We start from the raw sequence: 19,014 nt of genomic DNA, 5'->3' as shown, positions 1-19,014 counted from the left end.
ACAGTGGGCTGGAACCGAAGCCACAATTACTGAGTTCAGTAAGACAAAAGCTATTTGTTACCTTCGCTTTCTTTTAGGAAGGACGATGACCACAGGTCGGACTGGCGGTTTGTTAAGACATCTTTATTTTCAATAGTCCTTGAAGAGGGTCTGTTCTCACTACCTTTAAAAGGGACTTTATCTTCAGTCTTCTTTGAAGAGGCTTCTTTTCTAACAGTTAAAGTAGACAGTGAAACATCTCAGTCACAGGGATCTTCATGTTTTATAAAGGGTCACAAAACACACATTTGCATACTACGTCTCCAAGAAAATCAGAATATGATATACCAAACAAACACAGACTTAAAGAGCATGTTGGCTCTTTGGAAAAGCATAATTTGTATTATTTACTAAAAAAACCATTTCTGCTTGGTACTTATTGTCATGTAACCATTCATAGACTCTTTTTAGAGTTCCAACACACAGCACATAAGAGAATCATTTAGGAAAATATTTATGGTACATCGTGATGTGGTGACAGAAAACCATAAAATTGGCCTTGAATGGCTTTTGAAGTTTGTAAGTAGATGCCTGCTCTTGTCAAGTGCTATATTCATAGTAAGGTTCCAACACTAATATTAACCCCACGCTCATAAAAGCTTAGCTTTTACATTAGAAACTTCATCCCAATAAACAGCACATAGAGAAAAGGCATCCTGGGGACAGCACTCCATCCAGAGAAACCCAGCTACAGCTATGCAATGTCCCAAGCCCCTCTGCAGAGTGGTAAGGATCTTACAGTGTCAACCAGGTGCATATCACACACCTTTAGCCCCTACACTTGGGAGGCAGAGGCAGATGGGTCTCTGTGAGTTCAAGGCCAGCTTGGTCTACAGAGTGAGGTCCAGGGCAGCCAGGGCTATACAGAGAAACCCTGTCTTAACCAACCAACCAACCAACCAGCCAACCAAAATAACAACAACAAAGACAATGTTTTATCATGTCTCTTTCGAAAAAAAAATTCAGTTTCTAGTTTCATGGAAAGATACAAAATGATAAAATTATGGTGGTTTTGTCCTTTCAAAAAAGACTGAAGTCTAAACAATCAGTATCATCAGCTAGCTATCTTGGGTTTTGCTTCTTTTTATATTCCTTTCTTTTGAATGTGTTAGGTGTGTGGTCATGTGTCATGTCATGGACCATGTGACATGGTCAGAGGACAGTAGTTGTAGGAACTGGCTCGCTCCACCAGGTAAGTCTTGGAAATAAAACTCAAGAAATCAGACTGGGTGTCAAGGTTTTTTTTTTTTTTTTTTTTGTTTTGCCTTCTGCTCCTTCTGGCTAGCCGTTGGGTTTTGACTTTACAATGGGTTGACCGGCCTGTTATATTCCTTTGTACTTTGTAGAGCTAATAATAGAGCTTTTATTTCCCTAGGATATTTGACTAAGCTATCCCATTCTTGGTGGTTTACCCAGAAAAGTTTAAGCCAACATATCCCAATAAACAAACCTGACATCCATGTTTGTTTACTACTGGACTATTCTCCATAGCCAGGAAGTAGAACCAGTTCATGGATATGTGATGGTTTGAATAATAGACTCCAAGGTTTGAATGTTTGGCTCCCATTTAGTGAAATTGTTTAAGAAGGATTAGGAGGCGTGGCTTATGAGAGTAGGTATGGCCTTGAAGAGCTGTGTCACTGGAGGTGGGTTTTGAAGTTTTGTTTGTTTGTTTGTTTGTTTTTGTTTCTCGAGACAGGGTTTCTCTGTGTAGCCCTGGCTGTCCTGGAACTCACTCTGTAGACCGGGCTGGCCTTGAACTCACAGAGACCCACCTGCCTCTTCCTCCCAAGTGCTGGGATTAAAGGTGTAAGCTACCACTAGACTGGGTTTTGAAGTTTCAAAAACCTTGTTCTCTCTCTGCCTGAAACTCATAGATCAGATGTGAGCTCTCAGCTCCAGAGCCACGTGGCCTTCCTGCTACCATGCTCCCCACCGTGATGATCATGGACTCACTCTCTGAAACTGTAAGCCAGCCCTTAGTTAAATACTTCTTTCCTAAGTTGCCTTCATCATGATGTCTCTTCACAGCAATAGTGAACCTAAGATGGAAATGTAAAGAAAATACATGGTGCATATACACAATGAGATGTTATACACCATCAAGCTGAATGCAATGTGCACAGCTTTAATCCCAGTGCTCAGGAGGCAGAGGCAGGTGATTCTTTGAGTTGGAGGTCAGCCTGTATAAACCAAGACAGCGCAGTCTACCCAGGAAACCGTCTCAAAGCAAAAAGAAAAAAAAGTTATGCACCATTAAAGAAAAAGGAAATCACATTTTCAAAAAAAAAAAAAAAATGGATGCACTGAAAATCATTGTGTAGGGCTGGAGAGATGGCTCAGTGGCTAAGAGCACTGACTGCTCTTCCAGAGGTCCTGAGTTCGATTCCCAGCAACCACATTGTGGCTCACAACCATCTATAATAGGATCTGATGCCCTCTTATGGTGTGTCTGAATATATATATATTGTGTATGAATATATATATATATATATATATGTGTGTATGAATATATATATATATATTCTTTAAAAGAAAAAAGAAAAGAAAACCATTGTGTGAAGAGAAATAAGTCCAAGACAGTACATGTTTTCTCAGATACTGTTGGGTTTTGAATATGCTTGACCCATGGGAAATGGCACTATTAGGAAGTGTGGCCATGTTGGAGGAAGTGTGTCACTGCAGGGGTGAGCTTTGATGTCTCTAATCAGAATAAAGCCTCCTCCTGGCTGCTTTGGATCAATACAGAACTCTTGGTTCCTCCAGTGACATGTCTGCCTTCATACTGCCATGCTTCCCATCATGACAATAATAGACTAAATCTCTGAAACAGTATGTAAGCCAGCCCCAATTAAATGTTGTTCTTTATAAGAGTTGCATTGGTCATGGTGTGTCTTCAGAGCAATGAAACCCTAACTAAGACAGACACAGAACACAAGTTTAAAATTGTATGTATGTATGCATATGTGTGTGTGCTTATACGTGTGTGTTTATAGATTATGAAACGAGAAGGGGAAGAAAGTATTTCAAGAGTAGTATGAAACAGGGAAATAGAATACATGGAAAAGAAAAGTGGAAAGGGAGGCTGACTGGGGAAAGGGAGGAAGCAAGTTGCAAGGGGTGAGAGGTGGCAGCAGGGGAGGGGACTAAGAACAAAGTATGACATGCGTTTGAAGATGCCATGATGAAACCTCATACTTTGTACACCCACCCCCCTTTTTTAAAGATATAAAAATGACAGCAGGAACCAACCCACATACCCCCTTCTCTGAACATAAAGAAGGCACAGGAAGATGATTTATGTGCTGACCCTTTGGTCTTCTAATTGTATCAGAGAAAGTTGACATTGAGAGTTTGAGTCCTCAATTGCTTGGGATGGCAGAACTATTACTAGGCTGCCACAGAATCACTTTCCAGAACTTACGTATGGTCATATCAACTCTAGCAAAAGGGTTTTCATGCCTTTCTCTTTGCTAAATGACAGTATTCTGTTGACTTTTAGATGTCATTATTATAAGACATTATTGTTTTGTGGACCATATTGCTAAAACTGGCATAACTGAAGTCAATAGGAGACAGCATATACACCTAAGACTCTGTGAACTAGGATGTCTGCAGATCCATTAACTTATATCCCTGAGTTTCAGAGTTAGCCTGCACACTTCTGAGGATTGGAGTAGTTGAAAATGCTCTAATTAATCTTAAACACATGGAGGCAGGTGGTAAGTTCACTGTCCTGTGGTTGCATGGAATGCTAGCTAGATACTGTTGCAAGCTGCAACCAAGAACACCCATGACCAAAACCTACCTGAGGACTGACACAGTCAGTTAACAGTGAAGCACAAAGTTTCTTCTCACTTTCTGTAAAGTCTACAATGTAGGCACTTAAAGAATCACAAGCCATAAATTCAACCTTGTCTCCAACTGAAAACTACGGACTTTAGCAGGATGTGGTGGTGGCTTATGCCTTTAACCCCAGCACTTGGGATGCGGAAGCAGATGGATCTCTATGAGTTAGGGGCCAGCCTGGTTTACAGAGTGAGTTCCTGGACAACCCAAGCTACCTAGTGAGACTCTGTCTCCAGCCCTTCTCCTTTGAAAGCTACGAAGTTGCTCAGATTAGACAGTCTGGCAGAATGTGGCTATGCTGGAGAGTAAATATCCTAAAATTCAGTATTTTCTTTACTTTTAAAGGACTATATCTGGCATATTTAGAAAATGTCCCTCAATTGCTATTCGAATTAGTATTTTCAGAAAACTCAGTTTAAATTTCATCTTAAATGATTTATATTACTCAACTATAGGTCAAAAACCAAAACGATTTAAATCTTACTTTGCTGAGAATGCATTAGCTCCTCCCGGGATCTGTGCTGGAGAAGTACAAAGCCTGTTTGACAATCTTGCTCTGCGTCCAAAGGGGGATTTGCTTAAAAGTGAAGTAGAAACAAGAGAGCAGCTTAGCACTCATTTTAGAAAAGGTTGTATAGGCACACACACCATCATATAACAAAGCCCCAGGATACAGTTTCTTCAACTTTGGTCACAGAATTGTGGATTTGCTTCAGCCGTTTTCCCTGTAGGTGAAACAGGAGTGAAGACTCAAAACAAGGAGAGAGGGGAGGGGGGAGATGAGGGGGAGAGTGAGAAAGAGAGAGACAGAGAGAGGAGGGAGGGAGGCAGGGAGAGACAGAGAGAGGAGCAAGGGAAGGAGGGAGGGAGGGAGGGAGGGAGGGAGGGAGGGAGGGAGAGAGAGAGAGAGAGAGAGAGAGAGAGAGAGAGAGAGAGAGAGAGAGAACATACTACACACTAGTGTTCTTTAACCTAGCACAGGTAGTGTCTTAACCTAACCAAACCTCCAAACCTCCAAACCTCCCAGTCAGTGGGTGGAGCCAACAGTGAGATGAGCTTGTATGCAAAGTTCCACTGAGAAATTCTCTGAGTTCATTCTTCTCTGAAACGGTCCCTACAGTTTTCCATTTTTACTGCAATGACCTATCTTCAAAAACTAACCTCATTTACTTTTGATTTTGGGTCAGGGACCTGGGGTGGTCACGCCACACATCTGCGAGGCTCACTGGCTACATTTACCAGCCTTGCTCTTGTCCTTTTGTGAACACAGGGAAACCTGACCATAGTGTTCTTGCAAAAGGTAGTTTCATAGTCCAGTGCAATCAGTACTGAGCTGAGGAATGACCTGTCCCTCTGCTCCTCCATCCAGGTCCAGGCTGCACTGACCCCCTGGGCTGTGTCTCCCTCGGGATGTGGATCACCTCTGCTTCAAGCCGCACTCCACCCTCCTTGCTTAGTATTGTCTATGAACACTGGCTATGAGAAGTCCCATTACTGTCTACAACCATAGCAGCCCTAAAGTACACAATGTCCTCTGACTGTCAATTTGACAGTGTCTAGATCATCTGGGAGACAGTGCTCTGGGCTCACTTAGGAAGGGGTTTCTAGACTGAGATACCTAAGGAGAAAGAATCTACTAAACATGAGCAACGCCTTTCCATGAGATGGATCTTGTCTTAATGATGAGCAGCTCCCTGCTGCCTGCAGTGTGACTCGCCACCCCTCACTGCTGCCATCATGCCTCCTTCCCGGTGGGGTATTCTAACTATGACCCAGAATAAACCTCCTCACTGAAGTTGCTTCCATCAGGCATTTAGTCACAGCATCGAGAGAAGCAAACAATACAGCTGGGCATACTGACACAACAGTCATTTATTTCCGCCAATGGCCTGTTCATTTCCATTAGTACTGGAAGAGTTACAAGCCATAAATTCAACCTTTTCTCCAACTAAAAACTACTCACTTTAGCAGGATGTGGTAGCTCATGCCTTTAATCCCAGCACTTGGGAGGGTGAAGCCTGAACATTATTAGTACTGGACAGTGTATCTCTTTCTGAGTGTGCTTTCAACTCTGTGTAACAGGATATATAGAAGTATATGTAGATAGATATACTTATATAAGATGGTTTTTTCTGGTGGACTATAACTTGAAACAAATGTAAATCCTCTGACATTGATCTGTTACATATTACTTTCTCTTTGATGCAAAATGCACAGGAGTAGAGGGGCTGGGTGTGTGTGTGTGTGTTGGTAGAGCTGGTAAAGGCAGTTGCTGCTAAGCCTGATGAATTCAGTTTGAGCCCCAAGGCCTCCATGACAGAAGGAAAAAAATCAACAACTAGAAGCTGTCTCCTGACCTTCACATATGTGGCTCATGCCACTCCCCACCTAAATACAAGTTATTTTTGTTGTTGTTGCTTTTTGGTTTTGTTTTTTGTTTTGTTTTGGTTTGGTTTGGTTTTTTGAGACAGGATTTCTCTGTGTAGCTCTGGCTGTCCTGGAACTAGCTCTGTAGACCAGGCTGGCCTTGAATTCAGAGATTTGCCTATCTCTACCTCCCAAGTGCTAGCTAGGATTAAAGGTGTGTGCTCCACTACAAGTTTTTTTAAAAGTATTATATTTATATGATGTATAAAATTTGCAGCAAAAGTGAAGATGAGAAGGGAATCCTCTAAAGTGTACCAGAGACCTGGAAGGTGAGAAACTCTCAGGACTCAAAGGGAGTCCTGATGAAATGCCCTACAGTGGGAGAGGGAACTTGTAGAATACACCTCCAGCAGAAAGACAGGACATCAAGTGGAGGGATGGGGTTGCCATCCTATAGTCAAAAACTCTGAGCCAGAATTGTCCCTGTCTAAAAGAACTGCAGGAAGAAAAATGGAGAAGATATTGAGGGAAAGGAGGTCCAGTGACCAGCCCAACTTGGGATCTATCTCAAGGGAAGGTGCCAAGGCCTGATACTATTACTGATGCTATGGTGTGCTTATAGACAGGAGCCTAGCATGACTGCCCTCTGAAAGAGTCAGATGCAGATACTTACACCCAACCAATGGTCAGAAGCTGCAGACCCCTGTGGTTGAATTAGGGAAAAGCTGGAAGAAGTTGAGGAGGAGGGCAAACCTGTAGGAAGACCAACAGTCTCAACTAACATGGACCCCTGAGGTCTCTCAGATATTGAGCAACCAACCAGGCAGCATATACCAGCTGACACATATACGAGCCCCTGACACATATATCGCAGAAGACTGCCTGGTCTGGCCTTAGTGCAAGAAGAGGTACCTAACCCTGGAGACTTAAGGCCCCAGGGAATGGAGAGGCTTGGTGGGGTGGGACAGGGTGGGTGGTTGGGGACATCCTCTTGGAGACAGGGGAGGAGGAATGGGATGAGGAACTGTCAGAGGCAGATCGGGAGGCGAATAATGACTTGACTGTAAAAAAGATTAAAGATAATTTTTTTAAAAAGTAAATATGTACATTTTAAACTATTACAGTCTGGAGATTTTTATATATGTGTTTCATAGAATAGAATTTTTCTCAGCCAATAGTATTCAAAATGATCCAGGACTTCAGGCATGACAATGTATCTGGAACTCCCAAGAGCTACTCTCTCTATATACATATATTCCTGGAAGTTTTTCTCTCCTTTGACCATGTTGAGTCCTGGGAACTGAACTGAGGTGGCCAGGCCTGTCACAGACACCTTTCCTTTTTTATTTGATGTGCATGTGTGCTTTGCCTGCATGTGTCTGTGCACAATATGTGTGCAATGACCAAAAAAGGCCAGAAGAGGGCATTGCATTTCCTAAAACTGGTGTTAGAGATGGCTGTGAGCCACCATAGATCAAATCTGCCCCCCCCCCCCCCCCGAAAAGTCTCTTCTCTGCTGAGCCATCTCTCCAGCCCTAGGAATTTGTTCTAAGGTCAATATTAAAACTGATTTTCTATAGAATAAATATCATATTTCCCCTCCACCCCAAGGTAGGAGATGCTTTGTATTGTAAAAGACCTTAGCATTGGAACTGAGGCTATCAGTGGAACTAATACCTCGTTGTCAGCAATTCAATTGATCTACACTGTGATTTTTGAATACCAGCCTCTTCAACTATTCAAGGTAATTGTTTTTCTTTATGTAAGACTATGATGCATGTTAAATGATCTGAGAATACTAATTTTATAGTAAGTATTCATTTACAGAGATGTTCTAAAGAAGGAAGCAGCCTCAAAGGGAAATGAGAAAAAGTAGAAAAAAATTAAACAAACAAAAGACAGAGGAGCCAGAGAGCATTGTGTTTAAGCGTTGGAGGCAGGAGTGAGCATCACATATATTTCACTGTTTCACAATTTAATTTTTGTTTTAGACATTCCTCTATTCAAGTAGCAACTGCAGCCCATCCACACAAGGCTACCTTTTCGAGTTTAATTAGGTGATAACTGGTTTGTGTTATCTACTTCTAACTACTTAAAAGGCCAAAGACATTTTCTTACTGTGACTTTTCTTTATTGGTGCCACTCATCAGTTTTTCTGAAAGAGAAAAAAAAGTATTTAGTATTTTTTTCAACAGCTCTATTCCTAACATAAAATTATAATTGAGGTTAAGGTTTTTGTTTTGTTTTGTTTTTTTAGATAGATAATAGAGGATTTAACTGTTAAGTTATACAACGGCATCCAACCATTCCAATATTCAGAGCAAGAGCATGGTAAAACACAATCTAAGTAATAAATCATTTACCCTTCGGATCATACAATAGCAATCTGCCATTCTGTCTGCTTTTTGGTGCCTAAAATAGAAGCAGGAATAAAAACTAGAATTATCATTATTATTTTAGTTTGAAGTATTTGGAAAAAATATATTATGAGCTTTTATGTAAATATTTCTATTGTATAATATATACTAAAGCCAATTATTTCTAAACCTTATAAATGGATGGTAAAGCTGACCCAAAGCATTCTAAAAACAAAAATAAAACAAGAACAAAACCTCCAGCAATACACATTTTATTTACTTTTTATTGAGACAAGGCATATTTATTGATTCATAGCTGGCTTTGATCTTACTATGTAGCTATGGATGACCCTGAACTTCTAATTTTTTTGCTTTCCCCTCCCAAGTGTTAGGACTGAGGTAGAGAAATGGCTTAGCCATTACAAGGGTAGGCTCATAAGCCAAAGTGATCAAGGACAAGGATAACAGGTGTGTGCAACCATGGCAGCTTGTGCAGGCTGGGGGATGACATCAGGGCTTCCCGTGTGCATGCTAGGCAGGCACTGTACCAACTGAGCTACACCCCCGGCTCTGAATCCTTTACCTTTACAATGTCAGTCTTTTCCAGATAGTTGCTGAAAAACAAACAAGATACTTTTACTTCATAAATGTCTAAACACTTAGATAAATGTAAATGCAAATGAAACAAAACCCAGAACTATGAGCAGGCTGTCAAGCATGGGCTAAGAAGTGCCAAAACCTAGAGCAGTGGTTCCCAACCCCTAACCAGGGGAGTGTGACCCCTTTGGGGGTCATATGATCCTTTCATAGGGTTGCTTACAACCACCAGAAAATACAGATATTTAAATTATGATTCTTAACAATAACAAAATTACAGTTGTGAAGTAGCAACAGAAATGATTTTATGGTGGGGGGGGTCAGCATAACATGAGGAACTGTATTAAAGGGTTTCAGTATTAGGTAGGTTCAGAACCACTACTCTAGAGAAGCCAACTTTCTTCTCATCTTACCTTGAGTCCATCTAAACAGAGATGCAGGAATGATTCTGCACGGGGCAGTGGTAATGTGTTGACTAATCCACCAGTTCTGTTATCTTTTCAGTTCATTATCTTGGATTCTAGGTCTAGACTAAAATAAAGTCAACAGCAGGCCCTAGGACACCCTTCCCACTGATTCTGGAAATCATGACTTCTTTTCAGCTAACAGACTTCTCTCTCCAGGGTCAACAAACTAAATATGATAAATAATCTCTGCCACTGTCCAGTTTGCTGGTGCCATCACAGATAACTTGTAGAGGAAATAGGAGCCAAAAGAAGGTGAGGGCTTCCAGATTTAAGATATGGGATTTTAGTAAAATATTGTTTAAATATATAAATGTACAAATTGATCTTTTATTTTATCCAGTGATACATTTTAATTTTTATCTCATAAGTCTTCACATGCATTTACTAATACTTAGAAGTTTAATGTTTTCTCTGAGTTTTTTTGTCGCTTTCTAGGCTATCTAGTTATAGGACTGATTTTCTTCATAATGGAGCCCTTTACATATCTCTATAAGTCATTTAGTTGTATTATTTTTACTTATGGGAAAGGCCACACTTAATTCTAGCATATGTCAACAATTCCCTTGTTCCTCCACTTGGCTCCACATCCCAAGGCAGACTTTTTGGTTTTTTTCTGAGAGAGAGTCTCACTTTGTAGCTTTGTCTGACCTAGAACTCATAACACAGAGCAAACTGGGTTTGAACTCACAAAATCCACCAGCCTCCCAAGGGCTGGAATTACAGATGTGTATCATCATGCCCAGGCCTCAAACCAGACTTTTAAAATGGTTATTACTACATACCTGGGAATTTCAGGAATACAAAACTCAGGGCTAAGACTGTGAACAGCAAAGCAAAGAGGCATTAGTTGGTACTGCTCCCTTTTCAAATGGCTCTTGTTGAGAAATGGTTCTAATGCTTTGTCTTCATTTGGCTCCCAAAAGCCACGCTTCCAGATGCTAAGGGTCCCTGTCCCCAGATGGCTTGACTGGTAATAAAGAATTGCTGTACAGCCAATGGTTGGGCAGGGAGATGGAGGCGTGACTTTTAGATTGTATGGGTAAGGGACCAAGGGGGAGAGAGAGGAGAATCCCCATGACTCAGAAGCAGAGAGATCAGATTTAAGAGCTGTAAGAGTGAAACCATCCAGCAATGTAGTGTAAAGGGAAAGCAGCCCTATCCAGGGGTAGGGGTTGCTGTCCAGCAAAGATAAAATATAGATTTAGACAGTGTTAAGCCAGGAATACTGGAGGGGAGTGTGTGCTAGCCATGGAGAGGTTTGGAAGTGCCCAAACATTAAGCTAGTCAAGGCATATCAAAATTAGCTGGCGTGTGTGTGCGTGTGTGTGTGTGTGTGTGTGTATGTGTGTGTGCGCGCGCGCCTCATTCTCGAATCTAGAGCTCTTGGGCCAGTGCAGAGGAACTGTAGGCCCCACCAGGAGCCTAAAGTGGATTATCTAAAATAAATTGTGTAAGAAAAAAAAACAGGAGATAGCGGAGGAGCAGCATCTAAACAGATAATATTTGTTGAGATTGCTCCAATTGCTTTGAGATATTTTAATTACCAAAATGAAGATTATAAGTTTGGTGGTATTTATGATATTAAAAATTCTCTGGGAGAGGTCAAGCTATTACATTAATTCATTCTATACCTTTAATGATTTCTGGTTACTGGACAAAGGACATGCTATTTTGGGAAAGAGGACCTGTATTTCCGTTGACAGGAAAGGAGAAAGAGCTTTGGACCCCTTCCAGAGCAGTATGTATCAGACAGGATAGGGGAAGACCTCCCGAAGATCTTGGCTACAGAAAAGAAAATTTTGAGAAAATCAAACAAGACAGGTAACTTGATCTGCTGATTCTTTGACATGAGAACAGCTCAATAACTGGCCAAGACATAAAAATGTCTCTAGCCAGAACTTCAGCTAAATTTGCACAATAAATCTTGTGGGTTATGGAATCCTTAAGATTCTTTGTGCTCTACTTCATATGGCATGAACAAAGCTTTATTACAATTGGTTATTGATCAAATTAACTCATAATAGGATAGTTGTCTTTCACCTGCTCATTAACTCATAAAAATAGTTGTCTTTCATCTGCTCAAAGAAGAAACAAAATTCATCCTTAACTGATCTGTGTGCTTTACATAATCCACACAAATGTATTAATAGTACTAAAATTTCAGTTGTAAGATTCATATATTACAGAATATACAGCTTTGGCAAGATTCTTCCTCCGGGATGCTGAAGTGACCTGCTGTTCCACCTCCTGCTTCCTGATGCTGTCCAGGGGCTGTTTCCAGAACAGCTTCAGGAACTGCTGCTGATTCCTGATGGACTTGCTTTATGCAACCTTTCGGAAGGATCCAGTCAGGATTTCAGTCAAGCCCTGAGTCTTTTAAACATGTAAAGACTGGATAACAGATGACAAAGCTAGCTTTCTTAAGTCTAAGCAAATTTTCTAATTTTCCTACACCCCCCCCCATCCCTTTAAAGAATTTCTCATCTTCCCTAGTCAGCAGAAGAAGTTGTGGAGAGTTGTCATCTCAATCCCTTGGGTTTGGGTGTCTTGGTTATGGTTATTTTATAAATTATGATATGTTGTCATTTTAAGAAATAATTTGGAAATGGTCATAATTTTGAACATGAAGGAAATAGATGGGATATATTACTAAATTTATTCCCAAAGTATTGTATAGCCACAATTTTACATTGGTAGAAATCTTTATAATTGATACAAATTAAAGTTATAATTTTTACATTGATATAGAATTTATAAATTGAAACAGATGTAAGGCTTCCATTGGTAGAAATTTCTTATATTGATACAAAAATTGGAATTAATATTGTTACTCTTAGATAAGCATTGTGCCTATGCAACTCGTTTAAGAATACAAGGCTTAACCCCAGTCCTTCTAATAACTGCTATTACAAACAGTTTAGGATCATTAAGTAATGCAAGTTAAGGACCAGATAATAAACTCATGGTTATATTAGATTCTGATCTAATTATATTAAGGTGCTTTCTAGAATATTCAAATAGAAATAGCTAAGAAGGTCAAGGTTTAACAATTTCAATACACTTTATATAAATAGTCTTTCAAACATCAGAAATCTACAGAATATGACATTTACTATTCATTCATTATTAAGGATCATTTAACTAGAGACATGTCTACTCCTGACAGTTCTTCCTTCTTGGTTCAAAGAAGAATTTGAGCATTACTACCTCCATATGGAGTTGCTCCAGTTATGGCAAAATAGCCACTGGGACAAAAATTGCCCTATTCATCTACAGACAAAAAATACTGCCCAGGAAAGGACACTCAGTGCAGGAGAGTCAAAAGTTTAGCTCTGCCAAACAGTAAATTAGTCCTTCACAGTTTCTGCTTCATTTCAAGGTCTGTCAGATGGTTCTGAGCCAGAAGGCCGAAGGCAGATACTCCGATGTTTTGGGTAATAGGGGACTGTCTAGGTAATCAGCTGCCTCTACAATTTAAGTTTTAGAAGCTATGTTTTTGTGCTTCCTACATATTTATGTTAGGATGAGTCATGTCAAGTGGACGTCTCCTCGCAAATGGTAAAAGCTGGACTGAGGACAGTCTGGGTCTCCATGAGCTTTGGCTTGCATTTGACCCTTACTTGGACTGTACCATGAGACATACCAGTCTCTTCCCATTTCAGTGGGGAAAGAAAACTCAGGACAGCCAGAGCTGTACTGTATAGTCTGTCCCCAGATCTTTGGGCAGATCTAGCTGCCCAACTACAAAGGTCATGGTACCGTTCCAAAGCAGACCCACTGTGCTGGCTAGTTTTTATGTCAACTGGACATGACCTAGAATCATCTGAGAGGAGGGAGCCTCAACTGAGAACATGCCTCCATAAGATCTGGCTATAGGCAAGCATGTTGGGTATTTTCTTAATTAACGATGGGGAGGGCACAGCCCATTGTGGTGGTGCCAGTCTTGGACTGGTGGTCCTTGGCATTATAAAAAAGCAGGGTGAGGAAGCCATGAGGAGCAAGCCAGTAAGCAGCACCCTTCCATGCGCTCTGCATCAGCTCCTGTCTCCAGGTTTCTGCCCCATTTGAGTTCCAGCCCTGACTAACCTCAGTGATGGAGTATGAAATGGAAGTGTAGTAAACCCTTTTCCTCCCCAAATTGCTTTGGTCATTGTCTTAGTTAGGGTTTTACTGCTGTGAACAGACACCATGACCAAGGCAACTCTTTTAAGGACAACATTTAATTGGGGCTGGCTTACAGGTTCAGAGATTCAATTCATTATCATTAAGGCAGGAACAAGGCAGCATCCAGGCAGGCATGGTGCAAGAGGAGTTGAGACTTCTACATCTTCATCTAAAGGCTGCTAGCATAATACTGACTTCCAGGTAGCTAGGATGAAGGTCTTAAAGGCCACACCCAGAATGACACACCTCTCCAACAGGGCCACACCTTTGAATAGTGCCACTCCCTGAGCCGAGCATATACAAACCATCACAGTCATGGTGTTTCATCACAGCAATACTGACTCTAACTGGGACACCCACTGTGAGTTCATAAGCTAACAGTGACAGGCCTACCCTTGTGTCTGTGACCCAAGCTTAGCTTGTCACAATCTTTCCCAGAGGCTTTCCAACTAGGACTGTCATAAAGTTAGGATCATGTGAGTCTAGAACTCCAGGATGAGAAATAAGGAGAGGAGAGAGGTTGGTGGAGGGGGAAGGAGAGAAAACAAGAGGGAGCAGAAGGGAGAGAGAGAGAGAGAGAGAGAGATAGAGAGAGAGAGAGAGAGAGAGAGGAGAGAAAATAAATACCAATGTAAGAGGCACACACATACACCTCTAATGCTATCTGAGTCCCTGATCCACCCAATCTCTGTCCCTACCATCAACTGGACAGTTAATTTCTCATTTTTTATTGGAGACAAGTCTGAGTTATGGGGATTTTATTTTTGTTATTTGAAACCAAAAGAAACTTTGACTACTATGGTTCTTTTTTTTTTTTCCTCTCATACCTGATATTCTGTGATAAGAGCTTTGATAACAGAATTAGCATAGCCTCTGGGCATATCAAGTGAGAAGTGTTAAATCTACCTGCCAACCTTGAATACAAGGAAAGAATCCCAACCACAAACTTGTAATAGTATAAGGTTGGATCTTCCCCCATAGGATGCCTCTAAGTCAAGCTTCACTCTAAAGGTGACCCAGTGGGGTCACTCGGGTTCCATGGAGACTGCAAAGTCCAAACAGGCTTTTACCAATTGAGTTGCTAACACTGAAGACTCAGATTCCCATATAGTCTTATTTAAAATTTTCTTCTAATAATGGAAGAGATGGCATTTTTCTTCATTGTATCTATGGAACTATTATTACTCTTTATTCTATTTGGTTTTATAAGCAACCTTATGCTCTGGCTGGCAGAGAATGAATGAATTGACAGATGGGTGTATGTTCTGTCCTTGGCAACTGTGGTGGTGGGGGGCAGGGCATAGCATAACGCAGGCACATTTTACTGTACAGCGTCAAATGCATGTAAAATGATCATTCATCACTGTTGAGGTTTGGTCTGCTGCTATGTACTGTAATGCTAAGTGTGGGCTCTAAGACCTGGTTGCCCCAGAGACAAGAAAGTCTGCAAATAAACCCAAGTGACACTGTGTGACCTTGTCTCCAAGTTATTTCTGATTGGTGAATAAAGATGCCTACAGCCATAGCTGGGCAGAAGAGACATAGGTGGTGCTTGATGTTTCCAGCCTGGGGTTTGGGGGAGACCTCGAAGAGAGGAAGAAGAAAAGAGGAAGAAGGAGGAAGACACCATGGGTTAAGAGTCAAAATAAACATGGCCCCGAGGGCTGGCCAATTGGAGTTAAGAGCAGCCAGTGCAGATAAAAACACAGTAAATAATAACCTGGAGTTATTGATAAAAAATAAGTTATAATAACATAGAGGGTAAATATCTGCTCAGTTCTAGTGCTGATTAAGGCTTATATAAGGCTGTATATGTGTTTTATCTGAAAACTAAATGGGTAAAGGTGGGATAAAAACCCCATATTAAAATTAAAAATTTGTACAACACATTGGTGTCCAAAATGAGTAAAAACTCACTTTGAAAAAAAGTAATTTCAGATTCCCAAATAAAAAACACATGCTGTCCCTTTAAGACTATGGAGACTTGGTTTCTTAACAAAGTTGTTTTTCTCCATGCCATGTGGGGTTCAGAACTAGGGCTAAAATACATGCAAATTTGGCATACATGATTCTAGGGTTTGCACCCCAGACATACACAGTGCACCCCCAAACCAAACCAACACACCAAGCACCTAAACTCCAGCCTGGGGTCTTCCCAGACGCTGTTCTACACTGCCTTGGAGAGGCAACTTAACTGCATGGCCGCTAGAAGACCCTGCTATGCAGCGAAGCTGGCAAGATCCTGCTATCCAGAGAACAAAAGGCAAGGCTGGATGCCTCCACAATTAAAAAAAATTATAAAATATAAATAAATGGATTAAGATGTTACGCTACCTTAAGCAACTGGCTTCCTTCAACGTGGCCTCCAGGGGAATACTGGGACTTCTTGTCCTAGCACATGACACATACATGATGGCTTGAGAATGTGCTTATACAGTAAATAGAAGGTAATTTAAATAAAGTTAAATAAAAGAAGGATATTAAATTAATTTATATAAGAGAAAGGGGGTATAAGTATACTTACCCACAGAGGTATTAATTTCCAAAGGGAGAAAGAAATAAAAATGAAAATGTTTTCAAGTATACATAGATAAATAAATAAATTCAGGCCTTTGATCTCAATACTTGGAAGACAAAGGCAAGGACAGATAGGATCTCTTATGAGTCTGAGGACAAAGGAGACAGAGACAGGCAGATCTCTGAGTTCAAGGCCTGCCTGATCTACAGAGTCAATTCCAGGACAAAAAGAAGAAAAAAGAAAAAAAAAAGCTGTCACACACACACACAAAAAAAAAAAAAAAAAAAAAACCCAAAAAACCCCCAACCATTTTATAGTTATAATCTTACATTAACAAAAATCTTTATATTTTCATAAAAATAAGGTTATATTTTGTTACATTGATACATTTTATATATTAATTAATTTAAGGTTTTCATTGATTAAATCTTTGTATATTAATAAAAAATTTAAGATTAATTTTGTTACTCTTATATAGACATTACCCCTATAAAATTCATTTAAAAATACAATGCTTAATCCCAAAACTTTTAATAACTATTATTACAAATTGTTTAAAATAGTTAAATACAAGTTAACAGTCAATCAATCAAGCTCATAGTTATATTAGATGCTACTCCAAATTATCGCAAAAATACACATCCTGTGTTATACATATAATAAATAGCTAAAAACAACTGTGTTTACTTGTTCAAATAGGCTATAAATAGATAAATGGTCTTCAAAAATGTCAAAGATCCATAAAATATAATATTTAAAATCATTTCATTATTAAAAAATCTTTTGAGTATGAGACAAATTTGCTCCTAAGAGTAATTCCATTTCACTTCAAAAAAAGATAATAAACAAATAACCTACATGGAAAGTTGCTTCAATTGTGGCAGGCTAACCACTGGACAAAAAAAAAAAAAAAGACAGACACAAAACAATCAACTACTAAACCCTGCCAAGACAGTGTAAGCTAGTCCTTCATAATTCCTGCTTCACTTTAAATCTGTCAAATGTTCTGGATCAAAAGGCTAAAGACAGATGCTCCAACATTATAAAATATACTGTAGACTGTCTAAGCGATAAGCTATCTCTATCATTTTTATAATTTTTAAAAGCTGCAACCCTGCACTCCTGCACACTCAAATAATATTTATCCTTTCTCAATTCTCTGATGAGGTTAAAGACTAAATAAATGTAACCTCACAACGTAAGTTGTTTAAAATAAAAAAAAGTTCTAGGTCTAAAAAATAATACAGGTTAAAATAATAAATAATTTACACATAATATTCTAACTCACCAAGATAGATGAATGATAAAATGCTTTATCTAAATTGCCAAATATAATGACTGAATGTTATAAATATATATCAGACATAATTTTCATAATCATTATAATTATATTCAATTCACATTTTTTAAAAGCCCTTTTAATTAGTAAAACAATTGTTGAGGTTTGGTCTGTTAGTATGTACTGTAATGCTAAGTGTGGGTTTCCAAGATCTGGTTGCCCCAGAGACAAGAAAGTCTGCAAATAAACCCAAGTGACACCATGTGAATTTGTTTCCGAGTTATTTCTCATTGGTGAATAAAGATGCCTACAGCCATAGCTGGGCAGAAGAGACATAGGTGGTGCTTGATGTTTCCAGCCTGGGGTTTGGGGGAGACCTCGAAGAGAGGGAGAAGAAGAGAGAAAGAAGGAGAAAGACACCATGGGTTAAGAGTCAAAATAAGCATGGCCCTGAGGGCTGGCCAATTGGAGTTAAGAGCAGCCAGTGCAGATAAAAACACAGTAAGTAATAACCTGGGGTTATTGATAAAAATAAGTTTTAATAACATAGAGAGTAGATTTCTGCCCAGCTCTAGTGCTGATTAGGCTTATTATAAATATAAAGGCTGGGTACATGTTTTGTCTGAAAACTAAAAGGTTAACGGCAGGATAAAACCACAGGTTAAAATTAAAAATTTCTACCACACATCACTTATACCCAGAAGTACTTAAAATACAAACTGTGTCTTTGCTCTTTGACAAGACAGTAGAGCTTGCTGGAGGCAGCCTGCGTTCGAATTTCAACAGATCTCGTAATTTTGAGTCAACCCATCACTTACCCTGTGACTCCTGTACAGAGGAGCAAACATAACAACAGACCTTAACTGGGACTAGAAGTAAACACCTCAACTCCTCCTGATGCTGTCAGTACCCATCGACTGGCCTTGTAAGGAGAGTCCTGAACCGTGTGCTCGGAAAGGAAACCAGTTCTGATTGAACTTGGACTCGGAAGCAGGGAGCACAGCTAAGAGACAAAGCTTGACTGCAGGGCAGGGGTGAGAGACTGGAATTGTGGAGAGGGTGCAGCGGGAATCCCTTCAGTGTTGGGATTTAGCGCTGGAAACTCAACAGAGATCATTTCTGCTGAGGTTGTTTGTTCTCTGGAGATCAAAACAAACCCCCAAACCCTAGTAACATACAAATATTTGAATTTGGGAGCTACTGACTTCGGTTTTTAGGAGAATGAAACAAAGTATTTAAAGTTGTGCCCCCCACTCCCTACCCCCCAGATCTCTAACAGCAAGGTTCTTGGCATAAGAACAAACAGCTTCAGCAAGTATGTCACCTACAGTACTGGTGTCACTACGCTTGATCATTTAAATGCTATTGGGGTGTGGT

The 19,014-nt window shown here is 40.0% G+C and overlaps 1 protein-coding gene and 1 long non-coding RNA gene across 7 annotated transcripts in view; one reads left to right on the top strand and one right to left on the bottom strand.

Annotated features, from left to right (window-relative positions):
- Erich2 (glutamate rich 2) overlaps positions 1-19,014 on the bottom strand; it is a 34,230-nt gene that overhangs the window by 14,275 nt on the left and 941 nt on the right. For 4 of the 6 annotated variants that reach the window (XM_034493852.2, XM_034493854.2, XM_034493849.2 and 1 more), the window contains exons 3-9: positions 16,175-16,231; positions 10,459-10,494; positions 9,196-9,226; positions 8,619-8,667; positions 8,374-8,410; positions 4,373-4,465; positions 62-210 (exon numbers count right to left, since the gene is read on the bottom strand). In XM_034493852.2, coding sequence (XP_034349743.1) covers positions 62-210; positions 4,373-4,465; positions 8,374-8,410; positions 8,619-8,667; positions 9,196-9,226; positions 10,459-10,494; positions 16,175-16,231 — 452 coding nt within the window. Of the gene's footprint in view, positions 1-61; positions 211-4,372; positions 4,466-8,373; positions 8,411-8,618; positions 8,668-9,195; positions 9,227-9,622; positions 9,741-10,458; positions 10,495-16,174; positions 16,232-19,014 lie in introns of those variants that run through there. The other 2 variants (XM_034493853.2, XM_076928892.1) reach the window with 2 other exon arrangements.
- LOC143441327 (uncharacterized) overlaps positions 17,901-19,014 on the top strand; it is a 34,768-nt gene continuing 33,654 nt past the window's right edge. Inside the window, exon 1 of the long non-coding RNA XR_013108629.1 lies at positions 17,901-18,138. This is a non-coding gene — a long non-coding RNA (uncharacterized LOC143441327). The remainder of the gene's footprint in view (positions 18,139-19,014) is intronic.

Source organism: Arvicanthis niloticus, chromosome 2 (assembly GCF_011762505.2).
Source record: "Arvicanthis niloticus isolate mArvNil1 chromosome 2, mArvNil1.pat.X, whole genome shotgun sequence".
Classification (NCBI taxonomy): Eukaryota; Metazoa; Chordata; class Mammalia; order Rodentia; family Muridae; genus Arvicanthis; species Arvicanthis niloticus.
The sequence above is the reverse complement of the archived record's forward strand: the minus strand, read 5'-3'. Positions and strand labels throughout refer to the sequence as shown.